This window comes from Sebastes umbrosus, chromosome 5 (assembly GCF_015220745.1).
Source record: "Sebastes umbrosus isolate fSebUmb1 chromosome 5, fSebUmb1.pri, whole genome shotgun sequence".
NCBI lineage: Eukaryota > Metazoa > Chordata > Actinopteri > Perciformes > Sebastidae > Sebastes > Sebastes umbrosus.
This window is the reverse complement of record NC_051273.1, coordinates 24,978,300-25,002,853: the sequence shown is the minus strand read 5'-3', so window position 1 is coordinate 25,002,853 and position 24,554 is coordinate 24,978,300. Positions and strand designations below refer to the sequence as shown.

Genomic DNA, 24,554 nt, shown 5'->3' with positions numbered 1-24,554 from the left:
TACGTGTGGAAACAACAGCCTTGCGTGTCGTTTCCTCTAGTAAACTATAATTAGCTGTTTGTTGCTCCTGATTGCAGACAAAATATGTCCTGTGTTGCACCTTTAAGTTTTAGGCCGAGCATCAGGAGCTCTGTTACAGTAATACATCCTGGCAAACCGGGTGTTACGTCAGAACAATGTAGTGTCATAATCCTCAAAAAAAAGTCTAATTAATACACCATTAACTCTCAATACTATATACAAATTTACTGTTTCATATAACAAGACATTCACAAACAATACTGCGGTTACATGCCATCTTTAATTTATTTCATACATTTTTGTACATTTTCTACATGCCATCTTTATTTTTTTATTTCATTTATTTGTATTTAATTTTTGTACATTTTCTACATGCCATCTTTATTTTTATTTTGTTTAATTTTATTTAGTTTTTGTACATTTTCTGCATGCCATCTTTATTTTTATTTTCTTTATTTTTATTTAAGCTTTGTACATTTTCTACAGGCCATCCTTATTTTTTTATTTCATTCATTTTTGTACATTTTCTACATACAATTTTCATTTTTTATTCAATTTATTTTAAATTAACTTTTGGATATTTTCTACATGCCATCTTTATTTTTATTTCCTTTATTTATATGTATTTTCTACATTTTCTACATTACGTCTTTATTTATTTTTATTTATTTTTTATTATTTTCTACATGCCATCTTTATTTTTATTTCCTTTATTTATATGTATTTTCTACATTTTCTACATTACGTCTTTATTTTTTATTTTATTTTTTTTATTATTTTCTACATGCCATCTTTCCAAAGTGTCCTTGAATGACTTGAAAGGCCCTTACAGTATAAATATATTATTATTATTATTATTTATCAAGTGATTACACCTCCAGAATCCTATGTGGATGATTTTCTTTTTCCTCCTCAGCTCTCAAACCTTCTTTCTGAAATGTGCCCTTTACTTTGTTTGTTGTCATAGTGGCCCACACTGGCCTTGGCAGGGCTATAATGGGCATTGTGAGCTGAACACAGCTGAGAAAATACCCAAGGTTGGAAGGACATTGTTCCTATAGGACACACACACACAATGACCAAGGCTGAGAAAGTGCTGTTTTCTTTGCGTTAGACACAGAGACAGGAAATGAGACGTTTATGGTACAAAGACAAACACTCAGATTATCATGTTTGGGACGAACAAATAGTGAGACTTTCCAATAAAAGAGTAAATTTGTCTTAATCTGTGAGTATTTTTATTTTATAAAACTAGTTACATTTATTGCAGGTTTAGTAATACACGTTCAATAAAATACTGTAAGTTATATAAACACATAAAAGAACTGTACAAATGTGACTCTACAGAAACATTGTTCTGATTGATCTGAGAGAACTAACTCCTTTAACAGACATTTAATGTGCCAACGAGAAAAAGAAAGAAAACATTTGATGATTCAATTATCTATAAAATTCCAGATGTCATTTCCTGTAATAGAGGAAGTGGGTGGATTGCGCCTCAGGAAGTAGGCGTGTCTCGACCTTTTACTCGCTGAGTAAACATGAAAGCATTCCTCCGGCTGTCCAGCTTACAAACTTATCATACAACCTTCATTCTTTGTGTTTCATTATTGTTCTTAAAGTGTAATACCAAACTCTGTACAGTGAAAAGACTTAAGTGGTTGTTGGGGGTCAGACGGGCGGCGTGCTGTAGCGGATCTCCACGTTGAATTTGTCCGGCGTCTTGGGCAGCGGAGGCTTCTTCAGCATGTTGTGCTTCATGATCACCTCCTCGTTAGCGTAGATCGGCGTGTCGGTGTCGTCAGAGTGGTACCCCGACTGGTATCCGCTCGTCTGATTGGACGACTCCGAGGCCAGAGACTCTTTACTCTTACAGCGCAGCAGCTGGCTGAGGAGTGAAAACAGGAAGTATATTTATGATTTGCAGCTAAAAGAGATCAAGAACTGTACGGTTGTGGTTATGAGTGATAGATGTGCTGATATGTAGTGCTCACCTGAAGTTGGGCGTCGCTGTTAGCTGTTGATTCAAACCCTTCACCTCGTCTGGTGAGAAGCCCATCCCGCTGTCTGTGTGACCCTCCTGTAGAAGAGGCAGTCATTTTAATGAACACTGGTGGTTGGTGCAGACAGAAAAACTTCATATTCTTTAGTTTCCCTGTTGCGATACGATACGATCTACTCTATTGTCCCCATTAGAGATGGGTGATACCAGACTTTCTTAATTCGATATAATACCCCTCTTAACCATACCGATCATTTCTTAAATTGGTATGTGTATGTATATATATTATATTCCGCTAATATTCATTTTGCATACATTTACTACGTTCATGGTTACATATCTGCATATATGTATGTACGTACACATGTATACAGTACATACATATACAATACACACACACACACACACATATATATATATATATATATATATGGACTTGAATGTACTGCATTTATACTGTACATTCAAGAAATATTTTTATTTAATTCTTATTTATACCATTTATATTTAATACACTTAATAGATCCCACATCTCAGTATTTTGTATTTACTTATCTGCAATGTGGTTATTTGTTATATATTGCACATTTTAATGCAAACATTTGTACATATTTCTTATATTCTCATTTTCTTATTTTTAATTTTAGTACTTAATTATATTTCTTTACATATTTTGTGTTTATATTGTAGCATTATGTACATTATTTACAGGTTACATACTCCTTTATTTCTTACATTTCTTTATGTTTAAACAAGAGCAACTTTAACGCCTTAATTTCCCCCCCAAGGATCAATAAAGTATTTCTGATTCTCATCTGTACAGTCTAGTGCCATACGGTAACAGCTATCGTATTCACTATTTTTTTATATTGTGTCAGAGAGGGCTGATTTTGTGGCGGTGTTGCATTGAAAAGCATTATATTAAATGTTTTTCTAATATTTAATGTAAATGTAGAGGAACATTTCAGAACAAAGCAATCATTCTCACAGTAGTTAGTAGATCAAATCTGTGACTACATGTGTTTTTTGGGACTCACCATGACGCTGCTGCGTGCCACCGGGATGTCCTCAAACGTCTTCACGCTGAGGGGCCGACTGCACCGCTCGCTCTGCTGGGACAGTCTGCACAGAGGAGATAATTAAACAAGATTCACAGCTGAGTATCTGAACTTTAATGCCGTTTCACACCCATTTTCGCATCGCACTGGTGAGAAACGTCTTTTAGACGTGGAGAGTGAGAGTGAGATTATTATGCTACTGCTGACCCAAGAGACGATGGGTTGTCATAGTGGAGCTGAGCCTCCAGGATTTCCACATTTTGTGGTCTGTTGTAGGGGTTCCTGGGGTCAGGGGTCACTGGAGATCCTTCTGCCTCGTTGCCTGCTGTCAGAGGGATGTAGTCCTTCCCATCCTGGAGAGACCAAGAGTACTCAAATATTAGGACTGTCAATCGATTAAAATATTTAATCACAAGTTAATCACACATTTTTTTATCTGTTCACAATTCACCTTAAAGGGAGATTTGTCAAGTATTTAATACTCTTATCAACATGGGAGTGGGCAAATATGCTGCTTTATGCAAATGTATGTATATATTTATTATTGGAAATCAATTAACAACACAGAACAATGACAGATATTGTCCAGAAACCCTCACAGGTACTGCATTTAGCATTAAAAAAAATGCTCAAATCATAACATGGCAAACTGCAGCCCAACAGGCAACAACAGCTGTCAGTGTGTCAGTGTGCTGACTTGACTATGACTTGCCCCAAACTGCATGTGATTATCATAAAGTGGGCATGTCTGTAAAGGGGAGACTCGTGGGTACCCATAGAACCCATTTACATTCACATATCTGGAGGTCAGAGGTCAAGGGACCCCTTTGAAAATGGCCATGACAGTTTTTCCTCACCACAATTTAGCTTACGTTTGCAACGTTATTTAACGTCCTTCCCCACAAGCTAGTATGACATGGTACCAATGGATTCCTTAGGCTTTCTAGTTTCATATGATACCAGTATCTTCACTCTCGCTTTAAAACTGAGCCCGCTACAACCTAAATATCGCAAGTTGCGTTAATGCGTTAAAGAAATTAGTAGCTTTAAAACCAATTTGATTAAATATTTTACTCGATTGATAGTCGTAGTTTTGACCCAAACAGACCTGTTGAGCGCTGGCCTGCAGCAGGTTGCCCAGATGTTCCACCATCTCTGCGAATGTCGGCCTGTCTGTGGGACGATCCAGCCAGCAGTCCAACATGGTCTGGTATCTATGAGCACACGTAAATTAGATGATAAGACATTGGAGCGAGTTACATTTCTGTGTGTAAGTGCATCGTGTCCACTCACATCTCATTGGTGGCGTATTCTGGAGGTCTCATCCTGGTTCCCTCTTTCAGCCTCCTGCAGAATAACTCGTCGATGCAAACACCCGGATAGGGAGACGCCCCTGTAGGAGATAAGACAGAGGCGGTATTGCAGGTGATCATTGTATGTCTACTGTTATTTGTACTGGTGATTATTAGGCTTACCCAGAGAAAAGATCTCCCAGAGGAGAACCCCAAAGGACCAAACGTCACTTTGTGTGGTGTACACCCGATCGAAGATGGTCTCAGGAGCCATCCACTTTAGAGGGAGACGAGCCTGTAACAAGAAGAAGATGTAAGTTTCATTGCCTCTCACACCGTAACTGACCCTTCGCTAAGCCCCTCCCTAGAACGGTCACTGTCCAATCCTACATTAGCAACCGTAACTAGGCGGGAGGCCTGTCAAGCTTTCAGCAGTGTGTATGAACCTGCAAGTCCGACGCAAGAAGAGCGATCAATTAAACAGCGTGGGAGACCTCACTCACAGCTGAATCCATCGAAGATCAACAAAAACTCATTTGTTTGCTCAGCAAATATCATGAAATGCGAAATACTTGCCTGCGAATATAATACATCTAATGCAATCTAATCTAGGGTCTAGGTGCTAATCTAATGCAATCAAACGAGCGGCAATCAAACAAACAGTCATGTACCGAGCTATGCATGAATGGAATTTGCTACTTAGACACATCGCACAAGAATTGATTGATTGATTGTCAGGAGCTTGTCTTCTCAGAGTCTGTGTTTGATTGTTGCCGTTTATTCTGTAAAATTATGTTAGGTTATTCTGTGTTTGTGTTCAGTCTTGTGCTGTTTATTCTGTAATGTTATGTTATTTCTGTGCACTATCACATTGTAAGTGTGTTTGTGAACCCCAGGAAGACTAGCTGCTGCAATGCTGTAGCTAATGGGGATCTTAATAAACTAAGCTGAACTTTCTGTCTACTTCTCTCTGGCATTTCAGAACGATTATTCCAAAAATCTGCCATTATTTCCTTTGGTATATCTCCCACTGATATTGTTGAAAACACCATATTGACATGCCAGGTACGAAAGCTTGACCTTGACACGCCTAGCAACAGTAACCAAGGGGGGAGGGGTTTAGCGAAGGTAAATTTAGGGGGACTCACATCTCCCTTGCGGACATAGTCAGGGTCTTTGTAGACATCTCTAGCGAGGCCGAAGTCGCAGATCTTCACCACATTGTTCTCTGAAAGCAGGATGTTTCTGGCTGCCAGATCTCTGTGGATACACTGCAGAGCAAACAGAAACAAAGAGATTACTATCTCCGATTTTGGATGTTTACACGCGTACACACAGATTTCTAAATAGATGTAGTTTCACCTTGCGGGAGGCTAGAAACTCCATGCCTTTGGCCACCTGGAAGCTGTAGCTTATCAGGTCCTTCATGGTCAGATGGTCATCATCTGAGCTCTCTGTGGTCACATTTAAATCATAACTGTGAGTCCTGAACAACATAACAAGCAATGCACTGGTGCAAAAGTGGAAGCTAGTTTCATTCTGAGTTGTCTTCCCCCACCTTCATGAGTGTCCATGTTTCTGCCTGAAGACGTGTCTCCATCTCTGTAGCAGACTGCCGTTCCGGTGCAGATGTCCAGCTGGGCGATCTCCCCCAGGCCCAGATCCCCTTCGGTCACATCCTCCTCTGCAGGCGCCCACCTCTGGCTGTCCACACGCTTCCTCTGTTGGGATAACACAGAGAAAAGAGTTCAGAATCATACTGATATTTTATTCAGGTTGCAGGTTTTCCCATGTTAGATATAATCTGTGGATCAGTTACTGGAGTGCATTGCTGGGTAATGGTCCGTGGTCAATGCTGTGACTGCGTGCGGTGGTCTGGGCTGAGTGTAACCGCATCAGAAAGAGCTACGCATCATTTACCTTGTAGGGGCTGTACTCTCCACGCTTGCTTTTCAGATAGCTGGAGAGGTTTCCATTTTTACAGTACTCCACAATCACCATCACTGGCCCTGCGGAGAGCAAAGAGGTAAAGGATCAAAGTAAGACGACCATTAACTCTACACAGAGGACATCTAGAGGCTGATTTAATGAGAAGTGTGAGGCGTATTAGAGGGAAAGAAAAATAGACACCCCAAGTAGACATAGATAACTATAATTAGGTCAGGGAACGCTTGTTAAGTTCCATCACTAGCCCTCATAAAGGAGAAAATTACCCAGGAACACTGCATGCTCAGGACACAAGTAAATAGGCCTGTCTTCATGTTACAGTACAGCTATGTGCTCACTCACCTCCAGGCTTCGTACAGGCTCCCAGCAGGTTGACCACGTTGAGATGATGTCCAATATGAATGAGAATTTTCAGCTCTGACATCAGGGCGCGGTACTCACTCGACGTGGCTCCCTCTTTAACACAGAGAGAGATGAATTTAACTGTTGGAGGTTTTCATTGTGAGTACTGTCTGTTTGCATGTGTGAAAACACTAACCTTTAAGCATCTTGACTGCGACAGTGGTGCACGTTGTGGCTTTCTCGATGCCAAAGGCGGCTGCTTCTACCACTTGACCAAACGCTCCACGTCCCAGTGGGTCACCTTTAATGCAGAACACTTGTGATGAGGACACACTTGTAAATAACACCGTCAGTGCTGATGTTGTTCTTTTAGATGTAGTAACCCCTCATTAACACCACCCGTCATAAGAGGTTTTTTTTTTTATTACTATTATTTAGGGCTGTCAAAGTCAACGCGATAATAACGATTTAATGCAAATTCGTTTTAACGCCACTAATTTCTTTAACGCATTAACACAACTTGTGATTTTTTTGGTGGTAGCAGCTACGTTTTAAAGGTAGAGTGAAGATACTTGCATCATATGAAACTATAAAAACCAATGAATCCATTGGTACCAATCATGTCATACTAGCTTGTCATGAAAGAGGTTAAATAACGCTGCAAACTTGAACTAAATTTTTCCCCTTTACAGACATGCCCACTTTATGATAATCACATGCAGTTTGGGTCAACTCATAGTCAAGTCAGCACACTGACACACTGACAGCTGTTGTTGCCTGTTGGGCTGCAGTTTGCCATGTTATGATTTGAGCATATTTTATATTTTATGCTAAATGCAGTACCTGTGAGGGTTTCTGGACAATATCTGTCATTGTTTTGTGTTGTTAATTGATTTCCAATAATAAATATATACATACATTTGCATAAGCAGCATATTTGCCCACTCCCATGTTGATAAGAGTATTAAATACTTGACAAATCTCCCTTTGAACAGATAAAATATTTGCGATTAAATCACGATTAAATATTTTAATCGATTGACAGCCCTAAAAAATTCTTCTGGTGAAACTGTCTGAGCTTCAGTGATGCAGATGCTTGCTGTCTCCTTACTCACTAGTATGCTACCTTGCTGCCTACAGTATTTTCACCTAGCTTCAGCCGGTCCCGAGGGAATTCCCATTTGTTGGCGTCATACGTGAGTCTTTCACACTGCTCGTCCATGGGCATGTCCTCTGAGTCCAGGATCATGGACAGGTAGCCCGTCTTCAGCTCCCCACCACTTGGCTGAAACAGTGTGAGAGACAGAGAGAGAATATGTGTGAATTAATGAGGCCCAATCAGTGCAGCTGGTCTACGTGACTTATGGGAGCAGAGAGTGGCTCTGTTGTTCCTGGATACAAAGGAGATCCAGACCAGTCACTTCTAATCACCACCAGAGTGTGTGTGTGCTTATGCATGTGTTTTATCTTTTTATTTTTAATCGGTATCGGCTCCCCTGTGTGTTTAACAGGAGGGAAAATCCAAGGAAGGATGTATGTGGTATGGCACAGGGAGGATGAGGATGAGGAAGTTCTTACCCTCTTTCTTCCACGGATGACAAAGACGATCAGTAACCAGAAAAACATGGCGATGACCACCGACCCGATAGGAACAATCAGTTCCACATTAGTTTTTTCTTCTGCACCTGGAATAAAACACAACAATATGAGTTCAACCTTATAATGCAACGTGTCAAAGAGCAAAGCATACAACTAATCTGATAAATTTGAGGCCCGTTCTTCAGGGAGAAACGTGGGACAGCCACGGTGGAATGTCAATTATAATATCCGTGGCGCGCCTTGGCAGCGTTTCATAAATTTCAGACAGGTTTGTCATTGTCTTTGGCATGTACACGTGTGTATGTGTGCGTCTGTGTTTGGGTTGGAGGAAGGAGACTGTTGGAATCTGGACTGTAAGCAAACTGATATTTTATCTAGTCATAACAAATGGCGAGGAGTCGGCACCGAACAACTACTGCCAAAGACAACTTGGAAAAGACCAATCAGCGCACTAGTGTGTAACTACATGCTGTAATGAACCGTTGCTGCAATTCAGCTGTACGGAAATTATAAGGGGTAAAGAGGGGGTCAAGAAATGGGGAGGGTTTAGTAATTTTTATTTTTGCTAAAGAGAGGGAAGTGTAATTTTTTTTATCTTTAACTTTTTCGGATCCCAGATGAATTCTTCCCTTGTGAAATTTATAGTTAAGGTTCATTTTGAAGAAACATGGAATAAACATGCCCGGTCATGTGACTCATCTGGCACAATCTAATTGATTTGATGGACAGTCAGACATCTGATCTCATAAATGTCAGGCACATATAAGATTCAACCACCCTCCTCACCCCAAAAACCTTCGGAAAGTCTCTCTTTTAATTGCTCGCTCTTCTCTCTCTGTAAAACTCTCTCACATGCAGAGATTTTCATGTTAGCAGGTTCGTCCTCCCTCATTTGCAGGGCTGGCGCCTGAGCCGGGAGCTACTGTAACTGGGTCTACATTCTGCTGGCGGGGAGCAGGTCACGTAGGCCCTGGTTCCAGTTAGCGCATTTGTTTGTTTTGTTGTTTGTCGCCATGTCTCTGTGTTCAGGACAGAAAAGGGTGGACAAGAGAGCAGAGGCTGGAGCTGGGGCAGGGCTGGCCTCTCCCTTTGTCCTGCGCTCTCCTCATTGTTTTGGATTTAGAAACTCCCAGGAGGATGTGTGCTAACTGGGCCAACTTCCTGTCATGCGGAAGCAAAGTTATTCTTGTTCTACATCTTTGATATCAGAAAATGGCGTATGTGTGATGTGAACTGGTGAAGCCTTGAGGTCAAATATAAATACAGTCTTTGTGAGTATTGTGGGTATTGTCAAGCGGTTAAGGTTAAATTATCTTAAGTATGAACTATGAACAATCTATTTTTTACTATCAGCTATGGATGGATTATTGAACGGGCCTACCGCGCAAAGGCCCCTGGGCCAGAGCCTCTGTTTGAAGAGAAAGTTAACATTTCTTGCTGGAAAGTAAATGTACTCTAAATCTAGTAAATGGCTACAAAGAGATGCAAATGTACTACAAATTGACACAAAACAACAACAAAGAAACGCAAAAAGACCACAAAAAGACACAGAGACACAGGGTGACTGCAAAGACACACAAAACAACTACAACTAGACACAAAAAAACTACAAAGAGACGCAAATTGACTACAAAGAGACGCAAATTGACTACAAAGAGACGCAAAAAGACACAAAGAGACGCAGGACGACTACAAAGAGACAAAAAACAACTACAAAGAGACACAACAGCACAGACACAAAAAGACTACAAAGAGACGAAAAATGACTATAAAGAAACACAGAATGTCAACAAAGAGTTACAATAAGACCATAAAAAGACTATATTGAGACAGAACGACTACAAAGAGACACAAGACAGCGACTACTTTCAGTCTGGGGGCCTTGCTCCTATGTAGAAGGGGTGGGGGGTCTTTGACCTGTCTGTGCCCAGGGGCCCATAGTCTCATAATCCATCTATGCTGTCAGCAAACAGGAAGTACTTCATCATCACTGTAATATTTCAGGTGTGACTTGGGGAGGGACTGACCTTCAGTAGTCAGATAGGCCTGTGAGGTGTCACAGCCACGGCTGTTACATGCAGTGCAGGTGTACAGACCGCTGTCCTCCTTCTTCGCACGCTGAATCGTCAGAATGTGGTTGTGCTGAGTCAGAATCACGCCTGAAAACAATCCATACTGTTGTTTTTAAATAGCTGTGGAAACTCGTGAAGTGAGTCAGTGTTCATTGAAAAAGCCGTCTGACCTGAGCCCTCCACCACAGTGTGGTTGTTTTTGGTCCACACAACCGTCGGCTTCGGCGTCCCAGCAGCATCACAGAGGAGAGTGATCGTTGTACTCACGTTAGCTTTTTGATCGGTTAAATTATTAAGGATCCTTGCAGCCTCAAGACCTAAAATCAGGATCAAAGTAAATTCAACACTGAAAAACTATAAATGTCAGTTTTTGTTGATTTATGCTTGACTTTTTTTTGAAGATATTCTCTCTTAAAACATCTGAAAGAATTAGTTAAAGTTGTGAGGCACAATGCAACTATCATGTTTCATGTTTACCTCACTCTTGATACTAGCAGACCAATATATTCCTCATATTTTCATGATCCTAATCTTCATATATTCTGCCTTGTCCAAGTATAGTGACAATAGATTAACTGCACTTAAAACGAGTAAAATAATCTCATTCTACAGGCATTAAGCACCACTTGAAAGCTTGGATATCTTTCTTACCTTTGAGAGAAAGACGGCGCAGCAGGCAGGTTTTCTCCTGAGTCTTGATGTTTTCCACCTGACAGGCGTACAGACCCTCATCCTGAGGGGACGCGTTGGGCAGCGACAGCTCCAGGGTCACGTTGGTGCCAGGCAGGCTGTGCAGCGCCACATGTGACGGAGGACTCCGCTGTTTGTGCAACGGTGGATGAAGTATTCAGATATTTTACTTCAGTAAAAGTACTAATAACAGCATGTACAAATACTCAAATACCTGACAAATTTGATGCTTGTAAAATAGATTAGATCATTTTGCAGATTAATGTGGAAATATACATTTGATTTGTGTTTCTTTTTGTATTTCATTATAATTTAGAATATAAATATATTATTATTATCATGCATATACAGTAGAAGTCATTTGATTTGTTGACCAAAATGTGACAATGTTTATATAAAAATTCAATAAAATACTAATTAAAAAAAAAAATACTGTTACAAGTAAAAGTCCTGTATTCAAAATCTTACTAGTAAAAGTACAAAAGTATTAGCATCAATATGTGCTTAAAACACCAAAAGTAAAAGTACTCATAATGCAGAATAATATATATTATATATTCTTATTATAATTATTGATGCATTAATGTGTTCATCACTTTAATGTTGCAGCAGGTAAAGGTGGAGCTAAGGTGGAGGATAGTTTAATCTATAATAATACACCATCATTTATTAGTTGATTATATTTTGTAGTAATAATGTGAATATACATCAGAAATGTAAGTGGTAATATTTCCCTCTGAGATGTAGTGGAGTAGAAGTATAAAGTAGTATAGAATGGAAATACTGAAGTAAAGTACCTCAAAATTGTTCTTAAGTACGGTTACATTCCACCACGGGCGACATGGCTGCACCGACGCAATCTGCTCTGACTCTGATATGTTGGTCACACCGAACCAGGTCAGGTTGCCGTAGATCAGCTTGTCCGCCTTACACTGCAGAACGACGTGGTCCTCCTCTAAGGGCTCGCTGGAGGGAGACACGCTCACCCCGAGCCCACCTGCAGATGGACACGCAAGCAAGAATGATGAGTACTGAAATGTAGTCATGATTACAGACACATGAGACGAATAAAAAAAAGAAAAGGCACAGTGCTCACGTGTGACGTGGAAGAAGATGATGCGTGAATCCTCTCCTACTTTGTTGGCAGCCGTGCATCTGTAGAGGACATGGGCCTCCGCTTTCTGAATCTTCAAAGAGCTCATGATTTTCTGGGGAAATGCATTTACTTTGTTAATAATTGCACATTAAATATAGTCAAAATGCAACATCCACAGTTTAACTGATATATTATCACAGTGGTGGACAGCAGGGAGAGGAGTTATTTACCTTCTGGGCATGCTCAGCATCATTCATAATCCGTTCTACGGGATGGTGACCGGTGCTGTTTCTGATATCTCTCCAACCAGAACACTCCGCTAGCTGTGCCTCAGACTTTTTCAGCCCTGACCTGTTGGACAAAAACATAAACAAACCAGGTGACCCTCACATATCTTGGTATGATATCAAATTTTCCTGTCAACGTAGGTGCAGTGTTGCGCTTCATCAGAAGTTTCTCTTTCACTCTGATGCACCAAACACATTAATACTTACAAATGGAGAATTATTTCTGTTAGTGCTGTGTTATTCAACTTATTAAAATGGTCAATCCAGATTAAGAGGCACAACAAAACTGGGTATTTGTCGATTGTAAACTAGAGAGCTGCAGGAATGAGTCCTAAAACCCGGAAACGAGTTAGTATTTTTGCACCTTCGGTTCGAAGTTCATCTCAAAGTCAAGATTTGGGGTTTTTGTTTTATCGTTTTTGGGGGTTTTCTTGCCTTTATTAGTATAGCTGAAATTGCTGAAGATTGACAAGAAAGGGGGAGAGAGAAGGCCACAGCAAAAAGCCGTGGGTCGGATTCTAATCTGGGCCGCTGCAGTAAGGACTCAGCCTGAGTACATGGGGCGCCCGCTATACCAGTTTTTTTTAATGGGTTTTTAGTTTGATGCCTAAAATAAGGTCTGTGGCTAACACAAGCTGGAAAAATATTTTGTCCTACGATGTAAAATACGTCAGTAAATACCCCACTCGTGAATTTTGAGGCTTTTACATGTCTTTAAAAAGGCGGTTGCTATCAAGTGGCTAAATGACACTACTAAACATCATCACGTCGACACATCCGCCTTTAGCTTAGTGGTGGTGACGTGAAGTCATAGTGTAGTTTGTTTATAGCCTAACGTTAGCTTTCTACTTCTGGTGATTGCATTCACGCTACAAAAATCTGAAAAGTGGTGTTGCTGTGTGTTTTGCTGAACAAAATCATGTAAGTATCCCACTGGCTTTTTGACGAGGGAACCAGTGCGATGCTAACTTCCTGGTTGGTCTACAAAAACACGTCATCCCTGGAGCACTCTATAGGGTACATGATAACGAAGGAAAGAAAGTATGCAAGACGAGGCCAAGCTTCAGCAGGAAGAAGCCTTTTTTTTTGACAGAGAGCACGACAGGAACAACAGGAAACATAGTGCAGGACTGAGGAAGTGCTCGGATGTGTAGACAGGAGATAAGGGAACCTGCTGATGGTCTTCTCTGGACACTCACACACGCCTCCTCCTTTCTATCAACACTCGCCGAATCACGGCATACCTGAGGAGGCTGTCGTGTACCCTGCCGAGACCTCGGACAGAGCTGCCATCTTAAACGGCTGATCTAGATCGTACAAAATCAGTAAACACAATCAAGTCTGAATAATTGATGTCCTTCTAAAAAAAAATGGACATTGTGAGGAGCATGAATCACATCCGCTGAACTGCGTCAGGTCAGAGTGCGCTCTCATTGTCTCTTCTCTTGTTTTTTGTCAACATCACGAAAGCAGCTATTCCTCTCCTGAATCAACAACCTGTTGACAATGAGTGACCGAGAAGCATGTGAACACTGTGTACATACACAAAAGGAAGTCCCCCATCTTTCTTTCTCTTTTTCTCCGCGTCTCACACATATTGAAGAAATGTGACTTACAGGAAGGCCTCTGGACAGTCCTCTTTAGACATCCACTGCCACTGGATGTGTGCAGGTGTGGGAAATCCACGGGCGGTGCACCTTAGGGTGGGGCTGCTGCCGTACGGGTACACATCAGTGTCCACCGCCACTTCTTTCTCAATGATATGAGGACGCACTGTAGAAGAAGACACCAAGAGTTATCACCGCTGTCTCTCGAACCAACAGTGTCAGGCAGCTCCAGAAGGAATTAAAAAAAGGTAAAGAAACAGAGAAAACATGCCGTTGACCAGCAGCTGGACAGAGCGTTTTGTTTCCTCTTTAGTAATCCTATTGGTCAGGACCATCGTGTAATTTCCCACGTCCATTTCTGTGACTACGCGGATGATGAGGGCGTCAATTCTCTGTTTTATTCGGTAATCGTCCTTAAATGGGAGGCCATTCTTTAACCTGGGCAGACAGAGGAGAGTAAAAGTAATCTGTTACATAACAAGGTCACAATAGAAATGTATCTTCAAAACAACTTTTTAACATGTTACCAAAATTTAACTGTAGTGGTATTTCTTATGCTACAACGTATTGCTCTACTGTGAACGTACCATTTAAAGTTGGGCTCTGGGTAGGCTGAGAACTTGATAGGGATAGATGTTTGATCTCCCACATTTACCTCCCAAACCTTCGACCACGGCTCTTTCATATCAATGAAAGGCTTTTCTGGAAACACAACAAAAATCACAAAATGTTAGTGACACAAATCATCAATCAAATTTCAAAACTTAAGAAGGAACAATAGAAATTTGCTTTGGTGAGCTTACATCAAACAAAAGAGAAACTTCAGGACATTACATGACGCATAAAACACAGTCAAAGTGTGGATTATTCTCTGGCTCATCAACTTCAATCATCGTGTAGTTGTTGCTAGAATACAACTATTCAATCAAGTTCACATATTGGTTAAAGTTATGTTCATCATTTAGCTGAATTAACTAAGAGAAAAAACATGATCTCTAAGCTTTCTTGACTGTCTCCAACAACATTATGTTTTCAGTATGACCTACCAAACACTTTAAGAAGTGCTGAGGCACTCTTCTCCATCTGCCCGCTGTTTGCAGTGCAGGTGTATTCTCCGGTGTGATCAACGGTTACATTCTCCACTGTGAGGGTGTTGGACAGCTCCAGGGAGTTCCACAGCTTCTTCTTGTGGGGTGTCGTGTGGATCGGCCTCGAGCCATTCACCGATGTCTGACATGAGAGAGACAGAAATTATATTTAGACAATTTAGAAAAATTCAGAAAATATGTGAAAATAGAGAGTGAAAGCCTTTTTAGGGCTGTCAAAGTTAACGCAATAAGAACACAAATTTTGTTTTAATGCCACTAATTTCTTTAACACAATAATGCAACTGGCATAGCGGGTTCAGTTTTAAAGCTAGAGAGAAGATACTGGCATCATATGAGACTAGAAAAAACCTAAGGAATCCATTGGTACCAACCATGTCATGCTAGCTTGCGAAGGAGGTTAAATAACGCTCCAAACTTTCGCTAAATTTTGGCGAGGAAAAACCTTAACCACTGACCTCCAGATATGTGAATGTAAATGGGTTCTATGGGTACCCACGAGTCTCCCCTTTACAGACATGCCCACTTTATGATAATTACATGCAATTTGGAGCAAGTCATAGTCAAGTCAGCACACTGACACACTGACAGCTGTTGTTGCTTGTTGGGCTGCAGTTTACCATGTTATGATTTGAGCATATTTTTTATGCTAAATGCAGTACCTGTGAGGGTTTCTGGACAACATCTGTCATTGTTTTGTGTTGTTAATTGATTTCCAGTAATAAATATATACATACATTTGCATAAAGCAGCATATGGCCACATGCCGTACCTAGTCTGTTGCAGGCCACGTTTTGGGCTTTATTGTGACGTGATCGAGTAACGTTATCGACTCCTGCCAAAGCAGGAAAAGTTAACAGAGTCTGGTTTGTCTGTTCTGGGCTACTGTAGAAACATGGTAGAGCAACATGGCGGACTCCGTAAAGAGGACCGGCTCTCCTAAATGTTACACACTGGTCCTTTAAGTGAGTAGGCAGAACATTAAAGACACATCTGGTCACCTTTGCACTTTGACCTGGTGTGGAGATAAACTGAAGGATTCCTGAAAGCAGGAAGTAAGGAATATGTGCAAGGACAACAGGAAGAGAGATACAGTTATTCTGTCTGTCCTCAGCAGTGTGTAAAACAGGCTGGTCACATGTAAAGTATACAAGGGCATTGGGCACTCACCAGGGCCTGACCAGAGTGCGTCCAGTTGAACTCGATGCCCACGTTGAGCTCGGTTTTGGCGGTGCAGCTGAGCACCAGCCGCTCCCCCACAGACAGCCTCTGTTGCGTGGGGGTCAGGGTGAGTTCAGAGATCTTGTATCCTGCGGAAAAGGGAGGGAAGACACGGCAGTCAGTCGACGGCCTATTGTTCTCCTGAGACTACAGACTAGTGCTCCGCCTCGCTCAGTAGGCCACCTAGTCTTTCACTTACTTGCTATCAGTCCATCTCTCTCACACGCATGCAAAAACCTGCATTTAGACAGTCTTTCCACAAAGTTTTAGTATTCATTCAGTCCAATAAAACAAACACCTAGACATTACTTCTACATTTTTTACTTCTATTTTTCTGTGTAAATCTTTCTCCATCTTACCGACAACAGCGACAATGTAGAGAGGGGACTTAAACGTCTCATTTCCAATATGGGTCTGGCAGAACACGACGCCGGAGTAGCTGATCAGATGACTGGGAACAGTGAAACCCGTCTTGGCGTCCCACAGAGAGTCCTTCCCATCGGGATGAAGCTCCTTATTTGGATACTTCTGACAGACACAGAAATTTACTGATTTCGAACACAGAATTAAAAAAAAAAAAAAAAAACACAACACCAGCACATTTTACACAAGCACCCTTATCTTGCTGTGCAAACAAGATAACATTACTTTAAAAAACTTAGCACATTAGGTTAAAAAAAGCTCTGTAAATTGATATGAAATAATCAGCATCAGGAGTTGTTGATAATAGAGGAAGTGATATCACTCCTGAGAATGTATCTATCAAGCAAGTTAGCATGAAACCACGATAAATTGAAAGGCATTTTGTCTCAGTTCTACTGGTTTAGAGGGGCACTACACTGGTTTTACACATAGGTTATTTTAATTGTCACGAGGAGTACAACTCAGGCTTGAAAACACTTCTATATGTATAACGTCTGCATAATCTGTGACTCCAGAGGAGCTTCCTAAAGTCTGGATAACAACCCAGATTATGTTATCATTGTTTTGACTTGGGCTTGGAAATAAAAATAGAAAGAAAGCCTGTGTTACAAACTGGGGCACGGAGATGGAAAAACATGGGCATTAACCGGGTATCAAGGGTCAAATGTCAATGATGCTATTGGTTGCTTTTTAGGAAATGTAAGATCCCATGTTTTTGGAGCTTGACCCATACTAGGGACAAAAAAAATATATTATAATATCTCTGCCTGTTTTGCTTTAATTTTGACCTCTGTTTTTTTTTAATCTGTCTCTTGTGAGTCCCCAAACTTCATGGAAAAGCAATTCTAAATTACAACCCTTTAAAGGGCGGGTCCATTTGCGTTCTCTTCCGGGGTTTTCAAATGGGAACTCCCACTCAGCCGTTAGCAAAAAGTAGTGATGTAGGTTGCCAAAGTAAGCTAATCAATAAGGTTATTATGAGTAATGTGAATGCTAGCACTAGCTGAGTCAACGTTAGCTGTGCCAAGTTCGGAAATAACTGAAAGGGTTAGTTGGGATTTTTTGGGCTGGGTTTGTATGCATACTTCTGTGTTATGCGAGGTAAAGTTACTGCTTTTAGCAATGTAGTCTGGTGGCTTTGAATAGAGCAATATAACAGCTTCAGTTCCCCGTCGCAAAGGGCTGTCTGATGGCGAGGTAAAGCGGCTGTGAACGAGAGAAGAAGAAAAACGTATTTTAGCCAGAATTAGAATATTTTCACCACTTTACCTCGCCATCAGACAGCCCTTTCTGACGGGAGCAGAAGCAGTTATATCGCCGTGTTCAAAGCCACCAGACTCCATAAACTAAAAAAGTAATTTTACCTCTCAGAACACAGGAGTTGCTGGTCTACCGCTGCATCGATCGGTTAGTTAGTTTGTGTTAATGTTTGAGTTTTTGGATCCAAACTAATTTGGCGTCCACAGCAGTACATCGCTTAGCTTCCTGCCGGCACTCCTGTCTGCTTCTCCAAACTGGGAGCATGCCGACAACCATGTAAGTTACTGTATGTAACGTTAATACACTGATTATAAGGATGCATATATATATGCTGTATTACGTAGCAGCATCATCAAGCAGAAACCTATGTCATGTCACGTGGGAAAAGTTTTTAGAGGAGTTTGGGAAAATAACCTTAATTAGACCAAAATTTGAATACCAAAGGAAAACCACTGGGAAGCTACACAATCATATAAAAACCTCAAAAAATAATGGACTCGCCTTTTAAAATGAGATGCAGTATTAAATGTCAATGTGCCCTAAAATTGTGGTAAATGAAATATCACTTATAACTTATTTCCTGCTTCTTATAAAACAATGAAACTTTTCTAAATCCACATCCTGACATTATGCCTTTCATCCTACAGAAGTAGCTCCAGCCTGTGCAACACTTTAGATTTCCCTAAAAGAAAGAACATGAAGAGAACAGAAACAACTCTTCCTCACAGTGTGGAGCGTAACGTTGAGATCCTCCACCGTGCCTCGGCACGGTATCACCACCCGCTCGCCCTCACGGATGAACACCACCGGGTATTCTTTCTCAGACGGCACGAATGGCACCTTGTAATCTAAAATCAATTGTGCAAACATCAGATTAATGTGTCCTCTGTAAGTTAAGAAGAATGTTAGAGTGAAATCAACACAACACTGAGCAAGGATGACTGGATGTTTGAATAAACGTATTGCATTAAATGTAAAACTGTATCAGTAGCGTATCCTTTGTGAGACTGTAACAGTAGGAGTCCTGTAATGGCTCCAGTTATACTTTCACTATAATTCACTTTGAATGAACACACGCGTACTGTAGCTTTTACACTATTTACAGTGTAAATGTTTTTACAGTATTTTGAGGTTTAAATGTTGACAGTGATACTATTTGCAGTAATATTACTCATAGTAATCCATACTTTAAAGGGATAGTTCGGGTATTTTGAAGTGGGGTTGTATGAGGAACTTAGAGTAGATGGCGGTCTGCACGCCCCCAGTTTGGAGAAACAGACAGGAGTATTTTGCTGTGGACGGGGGCAGCAGCAACACAGATTTTAGAGACCTAAAAAATGAATTATCTGTTTAAGTGTACGCTATATTTAGAATATTTTTACTTTACCTTGCTGTCCGACAGCCCTTTCTGTCAGAGAACTGAAGTCGTTATCAATGCTTTCTTCAAAACTACCAGATTCCACCTCGCAAAATACGGGAGTTGCCGGTCTACCGCCACCAGAAACGAGTTTGTTTGTGTTTTAGTGTGACTTTGGTGAATCCAAACTAACCCTTTGAAACACCAAACTCACACAATAACACAAACAAACTGATCGAGGCAGCGATAGACCAGCAACTCCTGTGTTCTGTGAGGTAAAATTACAGTTGTTGTTTTTTTATACCTGTAGTGGCTTTGGCGAGAGCATATATAACAGTTTTAGTTCCCAGTCGGAAACATAGACTGTATATCTGTCTCACGTCAAGATAAACTGGCGAAAACATTCTAAATATAGCGTACATTTAAACTGATTTTTAGGTGTCTAAAATACATTTAGCTGCTGCCCCCCTCCACAGCAGTACATTGCTTTGTTCCCGTGCTGGTACTCCTGTCTGTTTCTCCAAACTCCATCTGCTGTAGTAACACACTGACTATGGAGAAGTACCTCATACAACCACACTGAGAAACATCCAAACTATCCCTTTAACATGATTTGACCGATTATGGCATAGCATCAGTGAGCGTCTCTGACGTGACAGTGGGTTTGTAAACCACAGTGTTACATAAAATATTTTTTTTTTACTGTATAGCCTCGATCAATACATTTTCTTCACTGTCCAGTGTCTATTTGCCATAAAGTTCTTCTGTATAACAAAACAAACCACAGTACCATCATGCCATCACTCCAGCTACACTCTAAAATAAGGTTAAAATGGGTTATACCGTGGACAAACACATAAGTTGCTGCTGAAGTCTTGCCATCTTCCACTTTCAGGTCTCTGTAGGAGCACTGGTACTGTCCCGTCTCATTGACAGTCGCGTTGGAGATCCGCAGTGTTGTGCAGAAGAGTCCCGATCCACTGCAGTCACTGGTGGAGAAGCGAATGCTCGTAGGAGGGGTCGTCCACCTCAGGTACTGCCGACCTCTGTGAGTCAAGAGATGGAGAGAGAGTTCTGTCTGTATGTATGGGTCAATGGATGGATTGAACTCAGTAAGGTATATTTACCTGCATGTTAGCTCCAGGTTGTCAGATCTGTTCATCCTATGAACGCCATAGATGTTCAGCGTTGGCGGGTCAGGCATAAACCGCAGTTCAATGGCTGGAGGAATCAACAATTCATGAAGTGATGACATCAGTTTGTACAACCCTAAACAATAGCTACATAGAGGGGTCAGAGGTCACTATTGTTTCCACGCACAGTACAGTCCTTAAAATTGTTTTAATGGAAATTAAATCAGGTCAAAAGCACAAGGTAGGAACTTAACGTACAATACAGAAAAAAAAGTGTTTTGAACTGTTTTGTAACTGGCTCTCTACGCAGGGCCATTTTTCCACTGCTGCAGCAAATGGCGGAGCTGTGTCAAAACAGGAAGTGGCCACAGTGTGGCCTAGGTGGGGTTCCTGTTTCTGAGGATACAGGCTGCCCACCACCTCCCAGTGAGGCCCTAAAGCACATATTGTATTGTATGGAAAAAACACGTTATAGGCTGACCATGTAGGCATGATAAACGACTTAATGACCTCTAAATTAACATGCTAATCCTTTTTCTTTAGCAAAGATAAACTGAGATTATGACTGGTTGAAATGAATTCTTCTTTGTCAAATAAACTCAGATTTCCCTCCTTTTCTCATCATATCTCAGAAATGGCACACAATACTTTTTCTTCACGCATGCAACTGTTCATAAACCACAAAAGTACTCAGATAGCCCATGTATGTCTGTCCTCATAGTCACAACTGAGGCCTACATTAAATTATCAGCGATATAAAAATAATCTGGTAGAATGTTATTGCCTCTATTACAAAACTCCTCCTTCAGTTTGTTATTTAACTGAAGTCAATAATTAAGATTTGAAGATTGAAGATGAAGATTTGATGAGTATTTTATGTTTTCTCTTACCAGCAACACAACTGATTTTCAGAATAATGCCAAACAGTAGAATGACGGAGACTGCCTGAGCCATCATCCGACAGAAGACATGGACAGAGAGTCCTCATGAACATCCAATAAAAAAAAAAGATTCACTGCAGTATTGTTAATCCTACACGCTCAGTGCTAATCCATCAACTTCTGATGTTTTATATTCCACTCCAGAGAAAGTTTGCGCCTCCACAAAGTCATGAAAACAGCAGCAGCAGCAGAGCGACAGTGGGTAAAGTGCGCCTGTGTTTTCCCCATGGAGTGAAGCTGCTGCTGAGGATGGAGAGACGCGCTTCAGCCAAGTCCTGAGCCAGCCTCCAGGGGAGGAGCATCTCTCTCTCTTTCAGTTGCATAACTTTGTAGTGAAACATGAGAGAGACTTGTGGACCTGTTGCTGGTTGTTTAAAGGACAAACACTGAGATTAGACCAGTGTCTCTCAAACTGTGGGGCCAGAGGCATGACAGGTGGGGCACATGTGACTGGGGGAAATCATGGGGAAAATGTGATACGCAATTAATGTTTTGATGTATATATAGTATACGTAATACATAAAGTATAGGTAATATATTATTTTTTTATTTTTTTATATTTTTATGAGAGCTACAAGTTCTTTTAATATGGTAATGAGCATATACTCTATACTGTATATTTGTATTCTGGGGGTATCATTCCTATGCAGAGGGTAGTTTAGTTTATTTATTGACTACACTGAGGGCGTTTTATGTTTTAATAATTTATTTATTTATTGTGTTGAGTTGAATGTGCTACTTATTTTGTACTGTAATTACCTTGTGCCTTTTCTACTTTTTCTTTTTCTTAAAGCTGACGGTGTAAACTGCTCAGAATTCCAATGTACTTCGGTGCAAATGGCAAATAAAACTCTTGAATGGCTTGAATGTTGGAATCTTTTTCATGGCGGAACAGTAAACAAATCGGCTCTTTATACATCAATGATAGCAATGGCGTTCATTCAGACAGGTAGTCTGTAAGTTTAAAGAATGGACTATATTTTACAGGGACAAAAAGAAAAACAAGACTAAAAATGTAAGTTCTGACCGTCTGGTCATAAACGTAATAGGCCCTTTTCACAGCAGACATGTCATTGCAGGGTAAACACAGGTGTAATTAATATCATTAATCATGGCAGGGCTCTGGTATTGTGCATACTGGCTCACTGGAATGGCTATTACACTAAATATAACGTAATCATAATTCATTTTATCAGTTACACCTGTGTTTACCCTGTAATTACATGTCAAAATAGCTGCTGTCGGAGTATGCGGGGGAGACTGTAGCTTTGGTCTCCAGGGCCGGAGTCTCTGCTCCTCTGTTCCTCTGCCTGCTTGCCTTCACTCAGCTTGCTCCACCTCACGTTCATGCGCGCACACTCCACACTGCAGAAGAGTTCATTTAGCTCTGAGAATATCTAGTGAATGTACATTAGACGTTTGTGCAGAAATAAATGCTGCAGCTCCTCCAGACCAACAAAGGTTTTCCGTGTCTTGTGAAGTGACGAGGCTTCGCAGAGAGAAACGTTATCGTCTCCAACCGGGTGCCGGTGTCTCCCTGCTCCTTCTGGCTGCGGTCGGGAGGCTGAAGCAGGAAAAGCCAACACTAGGATCAGCATTGATTCATGGAGAGACCTTCGTCTGGTCAGCTAACATTACTGCCAAGCAGCTGAAATATAGAGTGATATTGTGGTTTTAGCTGACGTGTGTCGCCTCACTGTGTTGAGCGATGCTCGTTCATGTCTATTTAGAGGGAGCAAGCTCGAACCCGACGCTGACTTTCGTTGACTTAACGGCCACAGGTGTCGCTGTTATCAAGCAATTCTGATTCTTACAAATAGTCCCTTTAACCCATAGGATAAGAACACAAGAGGAGCAATGTCAAGAGAAGTGGGAGAAATGGACGATGTTTACATGTCAACGACAAGATGAGGGAATGAACCATTGAATATGTCATAGCTATAAGAAACCTTTGTAGAGACAGGGCAATCTATATCCTTCCATGTTTTTTGTTTTGTTTTATTGTTCTATGTGTATGTTGTTTTTCTGTAATGGAAAAACAATAAAAATAGAGTATAAAAAACAACAACGCTTAAACCATTTTCAAAAAGTGTTTATTTAACTTTCACCTTGTCTCCAAAATATGAAAGAAAACATAAGCATATTTTAATACAAACTAGCTACATTTGTTTGGTTATACTCACAAATTTCTCTTTTTCATCCTCTCGATATCAAAAGTATGAAAGAACGTGGCGGCTGTCCGGTTACTAACGTTACCGGCCCAAATGCCCGGATGTTTAAAGTATCACTCTAAAGTGAGACTGTATATCAAACTGTACATCTTTATATAGATCGTGTCTAGAAGGGAACCCGCAAATTGCGAAATCTGATCAAGAGCTCGAAAGACTCTCGCGAGACTCGCTGCCCGACGATATATCCTAACCTTAACAATCTCGCGAGAGTTTCCTCAGTTTGCTGGCTCCCTTCTAGACACTACCCTTTATATACAGTCTATGGTGATGACTGCTGCAGCTAACTCTGTTCTCACTAGAAATTTTATTTACATAAAAGTACAAAAGCACATAAAGTATATGAAAGTGAAACCTCGGTTGAGTGTATTTAATGAGTTTCTTTCTTATTTGAAAGCCCTTAATGTAATGAAAAATAAGAATGCAATGGAACGTTTTAGCATAATAGAAGAATATGATTTAAATATATTAATGTTTCTGTCTGTTTATTTATCTGTTATTATTTTTCTGTAATTTTTGTGTGCATCTGATCCTATTTGTCTAATGTAAAGATCTTTATGCCATGTTGTTTTTACATGAAACATTGTTAGTAATAAAAAAAAACTCTGTTCTCACTATTACAGAGTCATTATTATACCAGAACCTCAACAATCATATATAAACTGGCCTAATACACACAAGGTTTTGGACACAGCCAAACAGCCTCAAATTTTGACTTTAGTGGATGAAATGTTTGGAGAAGATTAGAGTAGATTAATATAGGAATTACTATGAGCCTATCCAAATTATAAACAATAAGAAATGTATTTATATACTTAATTTTCGACAGGATTTTTTGGGGGTTTGCCAGATTATGTCCAGTGTATAAGAAA

The 24,554-nt window shown here is 40.6% G+C and overlaps 1 protein-coding gene across 2 annotated transcripts; it reads right to left on the bottom strand.

The window, feature by feature from the left end:
* Positions 1–1,107: 1,107 nt before the first annotated feature.
* On the bottom strand, positions 1,108–21,706 carry kdr (kinase insert domain receptor (a type III receptor tyrosine kinase)). 2 transcript variants are annotated; one of them, XM_037771200.1, is made up of 31 exons: positions 21,404–21,706; positions 20,508–20,601; positions 20,224–20,426; positions 18,750–18,871; positions 16,700–16,868; positions 16,290–16,429; positions 15,060–15,243; positions 14,601–14,715; positions 14,285–14,451; positions 14,023–14,179; positions 12,350–12,470; positions 12,120–12,231; positions 11,821–12,020; positions 10,985–11,153; positions 10,504–10,650; positions 10,289–10,420; positions 8,241–8,347; positions 7,812–7,947; positions 6,859–6,963; positions 6,663–6,776; positions 6,294–6,382; positions 5,932–6,094; positions 5,736–5,827; positions 5,522–5,644; positions 4,557–4,668; positions 4,375–4,474; positions 4,190–4,295; positions 3,289–3,434; positions 3,061–3,145; positions 2,016–2,101; positions 1,108–1,909 (listed from the first exon to the last, which is right to left on the bottom strand). In XM_037771200.1, the coding sequence occupies exons 1-31, from the start codon at positions 21,468–21,470 to the stop codon at positions 1,693–1,695; spliced, it is 4,080 nt and encodes a 1,359-aa protein (XP_037627128.1). In that variant the 5' UTR covers positions 21,471–21,706; the 3' UTR covers positions 1,108–1,692. The 2 variants fall into 2 exon arrangements, with proteins under 2 accessions (XP_037627128.1, XP_037627130.1); XM_037771202.1 differs by having other exon boundaries at positions 16,700–16,865.
* Between the last annotated feature and the right edge of the window lie 2,848 nt (positions 21,707–24,554).